This window comes from Hibiscus syriacus, unplaced genomic scaffold, assembly GCF_006381635.1.
Source record: "Hibiscus syriacus cultivar Baekdansim isolate YM2019G1 unplaced genomic scaffold, ASM638163v2 tig00110330_pilon, whole genome shotgun sequence".
NCBI lineage: Eukaryota > Viridiplantae > Streptophyta > Magnoliopsida > Malvales > Malvaceae > Hibiscus > Hibiscus syriacus.
In genome coordinates this window covers 580,923-594,449 of record NW_024062686.1, presented here as the reverse complement: position 1 = coordinate 594,449, position 13,527 = coordinate 580,923, and the positions used below count along the sequence as shown (strand labels likewise).

At 36.1% G+C, this 13,527-nt stretch overlaps 2 protein-coding genes across 2 annotated transcripts; one reads left to right on the top strand and one right to left on the bottom strand.

Annotated features, from left to right (window-relative positions):
- Positions 1 to 305: 305 nt before the first annotated feature.
- On the bottom strand, positions 306 to 1,234 carry LOC120118957 (protein N-lysine methyltransferase METTL21A-like). The gene has a single exon (XM_039138867.1). The coding sequence runs from the start codon at positions 1,161 to 1,163 to the stop codon at positions 372 to 374; it is 792 nt and encodes a 263-aa protein (XP_038994798.1). The 5' UTR covers positions 1,164 to 1,234; the 3' UTR covers positions 306 to 371.
- Positions 1,235 to 11,060: 9,826 nt separating this feature from the next.
- LOC120119023 (GATA transcription factor 18-like) lies at positions 11,061 to 12,506 on the top strand. The gene is made up of 2 exons (XM_039138937.1): positions 11,061 to 11,870; positions 11,964 to 12,506. Exons 1-2 carry the CDS (start codon positions 11,415 to 11,417, stop codon positions 12,216 to 12,218), a joined length of 711 nt encoding a protein of 236 aa, XP_038994868.1. The 5' UTR covers positions 11,061 to 11,414; the 3' UTR covers positions 12,219 to 12,506.
- The last annotated feature ends 1,021 nt before the right edge of the window (positions 12,507 to 13,527 follow it).

Below are 13,527 nucleotides of genomic sequence, written 5' to 3'. Positions count from 1 at the left end.
AAAAAAAAAAAACTTTTATTGTAAAACTATTGTTGTACTTGTGTGAAAGCGCTGTTCATTTATAATTAGATTTCAGCTTCATCGTTCTTTGTCCACTTCTCCACTTATACAACTTAATCTCTCTAATAGCTACAACTTTTGTACGGTAGGAGTAGGGTCGCATGAAATCGTTGATACCGACAAACAAAGACTGTAATGCAGCGAGTCAAATAGTGTCATACGAGCTTTCATTTTTCAATTAAGAATGTACTCCTCAAGCATTGATAAATTATTAACTACTAACAGAAAAGAAGCTACAAAGGATGGAACTTAACCATCAATTTCATTAACAAAATTTGGTAAATTGAAGAACAAGAGGAAAATAGTTGACATTAGATTTTCCCTACAAAAGCATAAACAACAACTCCAATTCGAGACCCCTCCTTCGGGGGATCTGTGTGCAAAACCTCAACATCAAACAGTTTCTTCGATTTCTTGAAAAACGTTGAGTCCTTCTTCCACCTTCTCAGGTGAGCCATAACGAAAACTTTCCTTCTATCCCCATTCAACAGGAAACGCAGCGTTTGGATCAATGGCTCGAACAGATGATCGTGATAAACCACATCGGAAGCCAATACAAGATCGAATTCCCGCCCAATAACCTCCATGTCATCATCCTCTCCCCACCTCAGCGGGGCCACGTCGACGGTCCCACCTCTTTGAGCTACCACGTCAGCATTCGCTTCAGCGTTGAATCTGAGGTTTGGGATGACGTGCGGCAAGTCTGTCACCGTCACATTAGCTCCTAACGTGACGGCCGCCGCGATTCCGACAAGGCCAGTACCGGAACCGAGCTCCAGGATTTTTAGTTTCCGACCATTACCGCCACCGTTAGATAAGGCTGTTAGGGTGCTTGCGAGGGGGCTTTCTCTTAGGTGACTAAGATGGTCATCAAGAAGCGCAACGAGCGTTGTAGCAGCTGGCCAGAGCTGGAAAGAAAGCCCTTCGGAAGGAAGCTGTCTAATCACAACCGTTGACTCGGTGGAACGGATGTAATGTTGCTGCAATTGTGGCGTCGCTGCACCGTCACATAGCGTAGTAAGCTTCTTCTCTTCACCTTCTTCATCAGGGAAGATCATTTTAACGGGATCTATATCGACTTCATCGTCTTCTAGAGTAGCCATTTCTGCTTGACAACGTTTCTTCGCGCCGCTAATGACTCAAAGCTGGTATGTTATCTTTCTCTAGGGTTGGCCAATCAAAGACGACGTGGATTATTATTTTAACATATTTATTATATTGTTTGCCAATTGACTGTATTTCCAATTTTAGCCTTTTAACTTTCCTCGTTACTATCGACTAACTCAAGCCATTTTTGTCCATCTATCAATTTCAGGATTATATATAGCCTTGGATGTGAAATTTTAATTTTGAGAGGTCCGAAGGCTTGTTTGGTTAAGAGCGAGAGGAGTACTCGAGGAGGAGCGAAGATGATAAAAGCTGTGATGGTCATGAACACTCTAGGCAAGCCTCGCCTAGCAAAATTTTCCGAATATCTGGTAAACTTGCTTTCTCTTTTTGATATTTTTTCTCTCATTTGATTTTTTTTAAAAATAATTGTAATGAATACCGTGACCTTCTTAATATAAACTAATTTGATTTCCTTTGCTATCCATGTCGCTTTGAATTTGTTGAAATCAGCCAGTGGAGAAACAGCAGGAGCTTATACGCAGCGTTTTTGGAGTTCCGATCTCTCATTTACTACTTAGCTTTAATTAATTTGAACTTCCGTCGGTTTGGATAGTATGAACATTAGATGCATTTGTGTATTCACGTTCATTATTAGACCTGATCGATTATTCTTGACTTTGCACTTCGATTTTTCGTAACATTTCATTTTCTTCATTGCTTTAGTTTTTTTATATTGGTTATTCAACAGTCTTGTGCAGTAGACCTGAGAACGTTAACAATTTCGTAGAGGCTGAATCAATTTTCGGTCCGGTAATTTCCTTTATTTTCTTTTTAGTTTCTTGATTTGTAATTTGATTATTGTTAATCACTGAAATAAATTTATTTTACCTGTTCTTTGTCATAGAACTCTGTTTAATTGCTTTTTAATTCTCACTTGCAGGATAGTCGCCTTGTTTACAAGCATCTTGCTACTCTTTACTTTGTTTTTGTATTTGATAGTTCTGAAAATGAGCTAACCATGCTTTGACTTGATTCAGGGTAATTCTATTTTATTCCTTGTAGAGTTACTTATGGTATGATCCTATCTAAGTTAGAATTTCAGTTACTCAATTGTTTGAGCTGTCTGAATATTTTATATCTTAAATTATAGATATGAAAGTTTTCACAAAGCTTATTACAACCAGTTTAATGGCCTTTGTGGTGATTTGAAGTTGAATTCAGCTTAGTTACTCCGTTCTATGAAATTGATTTTATTGTTTGAGCACTGGAATTAATGATCACTGTATTTGTGTCATTAACTTTTGTGTCTTTCAAGTGGAAAGATTCGATCGTGTCAGAAAACTTATATACTTTTTTTTTTGCATGAACGATGCTAGCAATTATTGTTATTAATATGCTGGGTTCTCATGTATTTCCTTAACAAACTAGAATGCTGGATGTAACAATAATTGCTGATATTTGTTTCCAATATTGGATAATTTTACTTACTTTAGATGTGATGCCTTCAGTTCTTGTGGAAACAATAGACAGATGCTTCAAGAATGTTTGTGAACTTGACATTGTGTTCAATTACAGCAAGGTTAGAATCCTCTCATTACTTATATCAGTATATATTTAGTGCCAAGGAATGTTAGATTCTGCATGCAAATGAGAACGAGATCTTGTGTTTTTATTGGAATGGTAAACACAAAGTGTGTTTTTATTTAAAACTTTTACTTTCAAGTACAAGAGGATAACACCTTTGCTAATAGGAGCTGGTTTTGGAATAATATATTTGAGGGCATACTTCAGGTTTCTGATATTATTTGACGGCAGGGAAGGCCTTATCTACGTTACTTGGGCTCGTTCAAGTGTAAATGTTAGATGCGATTACATGCCGAATACAGATGTGTGTAATCTCTTTAGTCTTCCCATATATTTGGAGGGTCCTTGCAAAGTCTCTCCACACCAATTTCCTAATATATGTCGAACATTGGTGTCAGATGGATACTTCAAGAAAAAAGAAAACTTGGAATAACATAGTTTATTACGATGCTTGGTTCTCTCTGTTATAACATCATGATAATGCCCTAGGAGTACACTCAAAACTGATTTAATGGAAATTGAACAATTCATTACTGCACTATTCTGATTTAAGTCTATTGCTTTTGTTTGGTGCTTTTCCATCCTCACCACTTTTGGCTTTGTCTATATCTTCATTTTATTCAAACCTTCGACAACTTTTATGCAAGATCAGCAGAAATTATCAGGGCAGTCAAAGAGATATCAAAGTGCTCTCTCTCTCTCTCCTCTCTCTCTCCTCTTTATGTGTGTGTGTGTGTGTGAAGCATGCTACGTCACCAGCATCTGCATATTTTGGGCATGAGTACATGGATATAACCTTATAAATATAAAGTAATTTAAAAAAAAAACTTGAAATTACTTGTGACAGACACATAATCATATCTAACGTTTAAAGTATAGTAATCATGTCCATGCATGCATGTGATTTTTATTTTGCCCCCATTTGCATTGTATTTATACTTATTAGCAGATGACCCTTAACCATGATGCAGGCTAGAAGCTGAGTCAAATGCTATCAATTCATCCCTAAATCTGCTTCTGGTTGGCTAAGTAGGTAGCTCTACATTCAAATGCCTGTTCAAATTGATCGTTGAATTATTTTCTTCACTGAGTTGATAACTGTTTTAATTTTAACCAACATTTTGGGCCCATGGTGAAGGATGTGTATGTTGATGAAAACATTAGGTCCTAGGTTTGGTATCGAATAATTCCTTCTCCTTTCCCTTCTAAAAAAAGGAAGCTATAATAATTCCATTACATAAGAAGTTAAGCCTAAACTAAACATATTATAGTAAATGATTTGGCCATTACATAACCTTGTTGACCATGAATCCATTAGAGCAAATATAGATAAAAATAATCACCAAGGACTTGAGAGATTAATTAATGGGAAATATGACATAAAGCGGAGTTGTGTAAGAGTACTTTCACCCAAACCCAACCTAATCTTGCCCCTTAAAAAATCCGATCCTATCAGATTGGGTCGGGTTAAAACCGTCAAATTTGAGTTAAATTACCATCCCTAATTGATATAGCCTAATTATATAATTTGCTTATGTTCAAGTCCGTGAATAACTAAATTTTTATTTTATTTTTCTGATAGTATATATAAAATTTATCCATATTTGAACCAATTAATAAATTTTGCTTTGTAACGTCAATATAAGTTATATACATTGTTGTATAAATCAAATCACAAACGAAGGGTCTAACTCAGTAGCATTTCAACTTCCCTCTAGCCTTCAGTTCGCAGGTTCAATTTCCCCCTTCCTCAATTCTATGTAACTTTGTTTTTTTCTTAAGCAAATCGTGACATGTGTTACCATTTGGTTGGATGAAAAAATATTATATTAAATAAATTAAATTCATAAAAAAACTCTCCAATAATATGGTTGCACGTGTCACCATATAATTAGAGAATTAAATTTATTGAATTAAATTAAAATTAGGACTAACTTGATAGAATGTATAAATATTGAGGATTAAATGTGGAATTATACCATTTTGATTAACTTCGACATCACAGCCGCTCATGACTCGATTGAATGCATTTAAATAGTTTGGTGACCTAATTGACAAAATTTTAAAAATGATAGTCAAAATGAAAAAGGACAATAGTTAAGTAGTCAATGGTATAGTTTACCCATTGATTTAATATTCAATAACATGTTCATTTATTTTATTTTTACCATCTTATGTTTAAGTCAAGGGAAAACAGTACAGATTATGGTACTAAATCTCTCTCAGCTCCAAAATCAATAGGATTAAAGCTAATCAAGCATGTAGATCCTAGAGGCGACGTCTTGAATCAACCAACCGACTAAAGCCCACAAGAAGCCCTACAGCACTGTATGCACTGCACTACAGCCTAAAATTTTCCAATGCCTTGATTTTTTCCATGATAATTGGTATGAGAGCCAGATTTATTAACAAGACTAATTGTGATGGCCCGACAAGGAAGTGAGGTTGTCGGGTAAGAAAGGGTTGAGGCCCGCAATGGGAAGCAAAAGGGAGCATTCTCAAGGGATATTTTTTTAATCCTTTGATGGAAGGGTGAACCAACTTGAGAGATCAACAAAGGATGTAGAGACTCTTGATATTTATGCATTGTTGTGCTGAACTCCAATGAAGATAATCTCAAGGAAAGGATACAAGACGTACTAAATGAACTACTAAATGACCATCCAGCTCAGTTGGTAGAGCACAAGGTTCTTAACCTTGATGTCGTGGGATCGAGTTTCACGGAGGGCATTTCATAATTCGTAGGTCTCTTACATAAGCTACTCTCAATCTGGTGTTGGGGGTAGCCTACTATCTTACCTCCCCTTATCCCATATATATGGGAAAAAGTGTCAGTCATTATTTTATTAAGAAGTGATGCAAGATCTCAAAGGAAATTGCTTTTATGAAAGGCTGCAGGGGGCAATGGGATTATGATTGTTGTACTCAAACCTAAGGTGGAGGCCGTAAGGCTAGAGGAGTTCAAAGGGACTAAGTCGACCCCAAAAGTAGAGAACTTCATGTAGGGCATGCAACCGTACTTTTAAATTGTCTGGGTTTCATCTTTTACGTAATTAAATCATAAATAATGCCCTATTTTTTCCCCAAATATCGAAGTTAAAATCTGAAGTAGATCTGATGGCATAGTGGAAAAGGGCACGTATATGGGTCTCAAGCCCGAAACCAAGAAAAGCAGGCGGTGCTGTGTTATTCACTGCTACAGTGCTCGGGCCCCATAAATTTGTGGTTATTTAGGGTATAAGCCTTTCTAATAAGTAGCTAATAAAAAAAAGTCACAAAACATATCTGGAATATCATGAAACTCACTGTTAGTAATGATTGTTAAATGAATATTGTTCTCTTTAACGTGCCTGCCTGACTGCCACTGAGAAAAAACAGGGAAGTGACTTCCAATTGACAAGTTTTGTTTTTGTTCAAGCCTCAACAACACTGCAGCATACCAAACGAAAGGACATTGACTGATTACCCTTCTTGATTGATTTTTATTTTATTTTTCACCGTTGGTAGACAAATCAATGTCTAATACTGGCCTTAGTCTCTCCACTTTTCAAACTCCTCAACTTATATCCTTCTATTTTCAAGGTTTAGCATATGATTGATTAAACTTTCAATTAGTTTCTGTTAAATTTGGTTTTTAAATTATACCTCTCATTGTTAAAATAGTAAAAATTTAAATTTAACGAATAATCAAACCAAATATTAAATTCCTGGTACTAGAAGCAGAGGGATTAAATTTCAAAAGACCGAAGAATACAGGGACAATAGGAAGAATTAAACCGAAAATAGGAAGAGGTAAACGGTTCTCAAAGATCCCGAAATTCTGGGTTTTCTGATCCGAAGATCATTTCATCTGGGGCTAAGATCTTCAACAACAGTACCCCCGAACTTAAAACCAATTAAAAACATGTAATGGAATCCGATTTTAACCTAAGATACAGATTTACATATCCAAATTCATGTAATTTCCAGCAGAGATCAGCGCACAAAGTTTCAGATTTGGACTGAACTGAAACTGGAATTTGACACGATTATGAATTGCCAGTCTGCTTTTTTTATTCCAAACAAATTTCTCAAGGAATTCCTGACGTTAAATTATCACGCTCTGTACGCTGCCCAAAACCAACACGACAAAAGACGAAGGCGAAAAATGTAAATATAATCGACTCAAAAATGCAAAGGCTTTCTGGCAAGAGCCAGCTGATCATGAACTTTTATTTTCCTCGAAGCAGGGCCAGGGGAATAAAGATGCAGCAGACAAGATATTGGAAAAGACCAGTCAACAAATTTGTTGAAAAACGGGGATCGATAGGGTACCTTACCTATTAATAGAGTTTACTGCAAAGGATCCCAAAACCTACTGTTTGTTCAACGTTATGATTCGGGTTTTTTACAAATACAGGAAGAAAAGGAAAAGGGAACTGGTGGAAGGAAAGTGTCCGTATCGTAAGCCTCAAGAATTAAAATATAAAATGTTTGGGTTTCGAAAAGAATCTGTTTGGTTCCCGGGAAGAAAGGGTATACGCAGAGATTCAAAGTAAAAAAAGAAGACGAAGAAATGGAAGACGGGAGACCAGTTTACGTAAAGGGCGTGCATCCAAAATAGTCCAAGGAAGACTAGATCTAAGCCTTGATTCCTATCCCACTTATGAGGCATTCATTTCACCCCCTTTTTCCTTTATTTATTTTTAATATTAATATATACAAAATAAAATATATAAATTAAATTTTAATTTCTAAAATAGTGTAAAAACACCATTTTTGTTTAATTCTGTGCTCTTCGTAATCCATTTTAACTCTTTATAAAAACATGACAGGTATTATGCATGGCAATGATAGACAAAGAAATTAGTGAGAAAACTATGCTAAAAAAGGAAAATAGTGAAAAAAATATGTCACACATAGGAAAATTTGTAGTTTCCTTTAAACATGTTTATAGAATCGCATATATTTTTAGAATAATATTAAAGGACGTGGATGATTTTTTATTTATATATTTAAATTAAAAATATTTTTAATAAATAAAATTAAATCATATAATTAAATTTTATAAAAATATTAACTTATGTACAAAAACCCATAAGACTTATAATTAAAATATTTTTTTATTATTTGATTTATATTTATTTATTGATTAAATTTTAATAAATTAATTTCTTTCATTTATATCACGAGTTTAATTAAATCTAAATTATTTTAAGCAAATATATTATTAAAGGGTAACCAAATTAACAAATAAAATTTTATATATATATATATATATATATATATATATTAAATTCCACAATTTAAAATAAAATACTTACATGATTCAAAGCAATACAAACGAAATAACATAAGCATAATAAAAACATGAGGAATTTTTGTAAGAAAAAAACATGCGTATTATTTCATATACGATAACAAAAATAAATTTTATAAAAAAAGTACATTTAAAGTAGGTTTAATGAAAAAATTATTACATAGACCCGGCTCACTACGTCATCCGTGGTCTCAACTAATGAAATTTTTTCATCTCGTTATTTTTTTAAGGTGAATGTCCACCTCTTTCATACGTGTAAATAAAGAGTAAGCAATTATCTGAATAATCATTTTAAAATTGATAGATATAATTCACTGAAACTATAGATGACACGACGAGCCAATACCCTAAAATAATTTCTCGTTGTAATGAGTTTAGGACACCAGGAATAAGGGGGTCTATATAGGTTAGACATAAGATTGGAGGAGTCGAATGGGGACTACAGTGTCCCTCATTCGTCATAAATCCGACAACTTATATGTCATAGGACGGGCTTATTAAGTGGTTTACTTTTCCCTTGTTATTTACAAACAAACACTTTTTTTTTTGTTTGTAAACGTTGGTCCATTGTGTTCTCCTCCTCCTCCTCCTTCTCATTTGTTCCACCTTTTCCTTTTTCTCATCATTCGTTGATTCGATTCACTTGAATTCTGGTTGTTGCTTTTAAAAGAAACATCCTTTCAACCACAGCATCACTTGACCAAGTTTCAATAAAGGGTGGGAAGAAATCCCAATCCCCCAAGAGACATTCCAGTTGTACTCTCGTTGCTTTTGAGGAATCTTAACATTATGCGCTACTGTTCCAAAGACATCGGTAATTTAAATGTTTCGGTAATCTATATAATAATCTACACCACCTTTCCATATCTAAGACTCGATCTGTCGACTTCCCTTTCTATTAAAATTTCATTTTTTTTTATATTTACAATATTAATAAAATATTAACAGATTTGCATGAACGGTAATTGGCAAGCAGAGGTGAAATCTATATATACATAGTGACAGAGCTACACTTGTACAAGAAAATATCATCTATAGTTTGGGAATAGGGATTAGATACGATTAAGTGGAGCCCACGAAATCCAAAGAGCCACATAACGTCATGATTAAGTGAGCATGTAAACATAAATGCGTATTAAATCATTAATCTGTGGGTTTGGGAATAGAGATTAGACATGATTAAGCAAATCCCAGAGTTTCCCATTAAAATACATTATAAACGGATCCCCTCTTTAATCACCACTCCGGTTTATTTGAGCCTATATGATTTTATTTCGAGTCGCTTCTTGTCCCCTGCGCGTGTGTTCCACGCTCAGATTGAAAACATCAGCACAGCCACCCCGCCGAATCGTGGATCGCGTGGCGTTAAAAAATGATTAGAAATGACGACAACCCAGAAAAGGCAAAAATAAAAAAATGAAACTGTCTTGGGCTGATCGCGGTTTTTTTTTTTTTTTGGGTTTTCCTCGGCTTGCAAAGTGGCGATATGAGAGAGTGTCTTTTGGAAAGCGGTGGTCGTCCAGTTTGTCGCAAGACCCTCGCCGATCTCTAGACGATCAGATTCTTTTTGTTTGTGTTGTCCTCCGTTGCGTTGTGTTTTTCTAATCTTTTGATCACATTCTCTCGAGTCTCGAAGGACTCAGCATTTTTCATTTGTTTTTAATCTAATTTTCATTTCATTTTATTTTTCACCTCTCTTTTTGGGGTACAAATCTGCCAGCTTTGAGTCGAAGGACTCCCTTCTCTCTCTCTCTCCGTAAACTAAGCCAAGATGGTGGTAGCTTTGATGATTGCATTCTATGAACACCTTTTGTTTCTATTATATTAAACATTTAAATAGGAAAATAGGTAAGATCTGACGGATTGGACTGCCTAAAATAACTAACGGAGTGGGCAGGTTAAGAATCACCGGTGATGATTGCTCCATAGAGTAAAACTAAATTTCTTTTCCTTCTTTTGCCTTCATTTTATCCCAAAGGCAGAACCATTGCGTGACGAACACCCTTGTTTCCCTTGTCGACGAAGAGCCCTTCGAAATTATTCATGAACCGACAAAAAGTTTAACTACAAGTAATTAATCAAGGCTTATTTTTGGGATTTACAAAACACGTCTCTGTGCATTAAATCAAGACCATCAAGGTTGTATGTCCGTCGTTAATTTGTCATATTTACCTTGTTTTGTAGACGTAATAGAATCTCCAACTCAGAAAAGAACAGTTTGGTGGATTACATTCTCGTGTTGGGAGCCGGGACCATTTGCTGATAAACCTGACCACCGAATGAATATACCTTTCGGGAAGCGGAAGGATTTTATTGAATCGGCTGACGTTACAAAATATTTAATGTTTAATTCAAGAAATTAGCGATTGGCGGCGCGTGAGAGAGACGCGGGGAGAAGGAGAAGGCGGGGAGAGTATTCCATTTAGCTTGGGGAGGGTGGCACTGACAAGAGCAGAGGGGCAGAGATACGGTTACGGACAGAGGTTTTTGATGCATTGGGTATGAGAGTAATAGGGGGCCTCGTGATCGGAGAAGGCTGGTCCATGGAAGACTGTTCCCTCTAGTCACGTGGGCTCTTTTGACTACCCACTGTCCAACCCCCCATTCGCTTTGTTACCAGCGTCTCTCCCTTTTTCTTTTTTAAATTTCTTATTATCATGTCTAATATATCATATTTACATTCGAATTCTGAATTTATTTTTATAAAAATATGCTCAAAAATAAACAATTAGTTTACGTTCGAGGTTTCATTTTCTTCATACTGACTGAGGCTGACCGGCTGACTTTTTATTTTCTTTTACTAGTAGTATTTATTTTTTGAACCAAATATAGCACTAGTATTTAACATATGTACATGAAGGTATGTTTTTATAGGGTTTTTAATATTATTTTTTTTATCTAGCTGTAACGTGTAACCTGTGTCCCCCACTGTCTATTATCTTTATTTTCTCGATTGCTATATATACGCATGTACATCTCTCCATTTGCAATTCACGACAACGTGGACTGCAGGTGCTGACTGCTATTTTCTCTATTTTATTAGCTTATAAAGCTACCAGACAACATCTCTTCTGAGTCTTCCTCCCCCCCCTGCCTTATAAGTTTTTCATTCAAACGCGCTATTATTGCACTTGTGTCTCAGTTAATTACTATTTGGCTCCTACTCCCCTGTCATTGCTCTTTAACTATAAACTCACCATCCCCATTTTCATTCTCGTTCCAATTTCATTCTTCTTTTTCTCTTCATCGTCTGCAAGTCCTTTGTTTCTCCAAATTCCCATTTGATCCCTTAACGATTTAGTGCTGAAATTGAGGTGGGAGGTTAGATAAATCATTGAGAAGAAAGAGCTTGGACAGAAAAATGATGCACAGGTGCTGTAGCTCTCAGGGAAACATCGTGGGACCGTGTTCATGTGGCTTGTTTCACAGCCAAAACAACTCCTCGATGCTTTTTTCCATGCCCAACCACATATCTTACGACGAAACGGATGTGTACAACTCTTTCACGTCCTATTCGTCTTCTTCGGTTGATTGCACACTCTCCTTGGGAACACCTTCCACTCGTCTCTGTGAAGATGATGATAGGCGTTCACGCCATGACCGCCGCTCTGGTAATTCTTGCGTGTCTAACTTCTGCTGGGACTTGTTGCAAAACAAGAACGCGCATGGTTATTCGCAGCAGACGACGAAAGCTAGCCGTGGAAGCAATGGGAAAAGCGGTAGCAGCTCCGGTAATGATTCTCTCCTTGCTCGTCGTTGTGCTAACTGCGACACAACTTCTACACCGCTTTGGAGGAATGGTCCAAGAGGTCCAAAGGTACTTCAGTTTGCAAATTTTAACGACTCTTTTGATTATAGTGGCTTTATTAATGTTTAGTTATTTATTTATTTTTGTTGTTTGACATTGCAGTCACTTTGCAATGCCTGTGGAATTCGATTCAAAAAGGAAGAAAGGAGAGCATCAGCAGCAAATGCAAACGCTTCAATCGCGGAGCAGCAATATCACGGCTACGACAACAGCAACAGCAATTCGTGGGATTCAATGCAATGCTTCTCGTCGCCCGTCAATGAAATCAATTTCATCGAAGATGGCGATCCTTATCTTTCTTGGAGTCTAAACGTCACCGATATGCCAACAAGCCTTGTTCATGACTTTACGAGATGAAAAACAAAACAAAAGGAAAAGGAAAGAAACCCACCACGCCATTGACGGTCAAGATCATGCAACAATGGCCGAAGCGTATTGCAATGATGACGTTGGTGGAGATTTTGTTTTACGACTTCGTTGATAGTGATATGGTCTTTCGTTTCGTCTAGTCAAAATTCCCTCTTCCTTTTTTTTAGTTTGTTTGCCTCGTTTGTCTTCCATAGATGGAGTAAGAACGGGACAATTCTATGTTCTTAGGTGCTTTTTTTGAAGTTTTATTTTAACTTTACTTTCTTCCACTTTCAGTTTTCTATAAAAACATTTCTGTTTGAAGCGACTTTCACTTTTCTACATAATGATCATCAGCAGTTCAGCACCGTTAGATTCGATTACTGGTCTCCCTGATGTAATGTAATAGATATACGACGTGTAGTCAAGCTTACATATGCAAAAAGTACTTTTCTTTTCCATGTTATATGAACTGAAGTTTACTTTACCTGAGACTCTGGACTTTGAAGCTGCTGCTTCTTCCTGTTGGTTCTTTCCCGTTTCTCTAAATTTCACAACTGAAAGAGAATGTTAAGCGAGCAAAAAGAAAACCCATCGTGAATACAATTATCACGATTGATTCTTGTCTGGGTGATGAATCTAATCACCCAATTGCTTTTGTGCTTAAGGATCTGTGTTTGTTCCGAGTCGGAAAGGACACTGTTCGGTTCAGACGCTTTGCCGGTTTGGCCTTTTCCAAAGCCAAAACTTGTACTGATATGGTCATTTTCTTGACATCTTGACCATTAATTTGGCCTCCACTGCACCACCGCTTCTCCGCCTTGGGACGCTCCAAAATGCAAACACTTGAGTTGATTTTATGTTTTTAACTTCGGATTTGTTCTGATTTAAGGTCTGATGATGAAGTAGAAATTTGATGCCAAATTATTAATGCGTTTTAATAATATTATGTTTCAGTGATTTTATTTTTAAGCTCAGTTGGTAGAGCACAAGATTCTTAACCTTGAGGTCGTGGGGTCGAGTCCCACGGAGGACATTTCATAATTATGAAGTCTCTTACGGAAACTGCTCTCAATCTGATGTTGAGGGTAGCCTACTATCTTACTTCCCCTTATTCCATACATATGAAAAAAAGGGACAGCCATTTCTGTCATTCCCAAATCCATGTAGATTGATTCTTTTTGTCCATCAGAGTTCAAAATGCTATTCAACTTCTCTTGGATTATGGATTTTGTGAAAATATTTTTTACCAAAGGACTAAAAACAGATGTTTATAGTATTTTATTGATTGTTTAAATCAAAATTTAAAATTTTGGGA

What these genes read in the sequence shown, in the direction of transcription:
- LOC120118957 (XM_039138867.1), bottom strand. Translation starts at nt 1,163, where the DNA reads ATGGCTACTCTAGAAGACGATGAAGTCGATATAGATCCCGTTAAAATG.
- LOC120119023 (XM_039138937.1), top strand. Translation starts at nt 11,415, where the DNA reads ATGATGCACAGGTGCTGTAGCTCTCAGGGAAACATCGTGGGACCGTGT. An exon ending in ATGGTCCAAGAGGTCCAAAG is followed by an intron (nt 11,871 to 11,963) that starts GTACTTCAGTTT and finishes TTGACATTGCAG; the next exon opens with TCACTTTGCAATGCCTGTGG.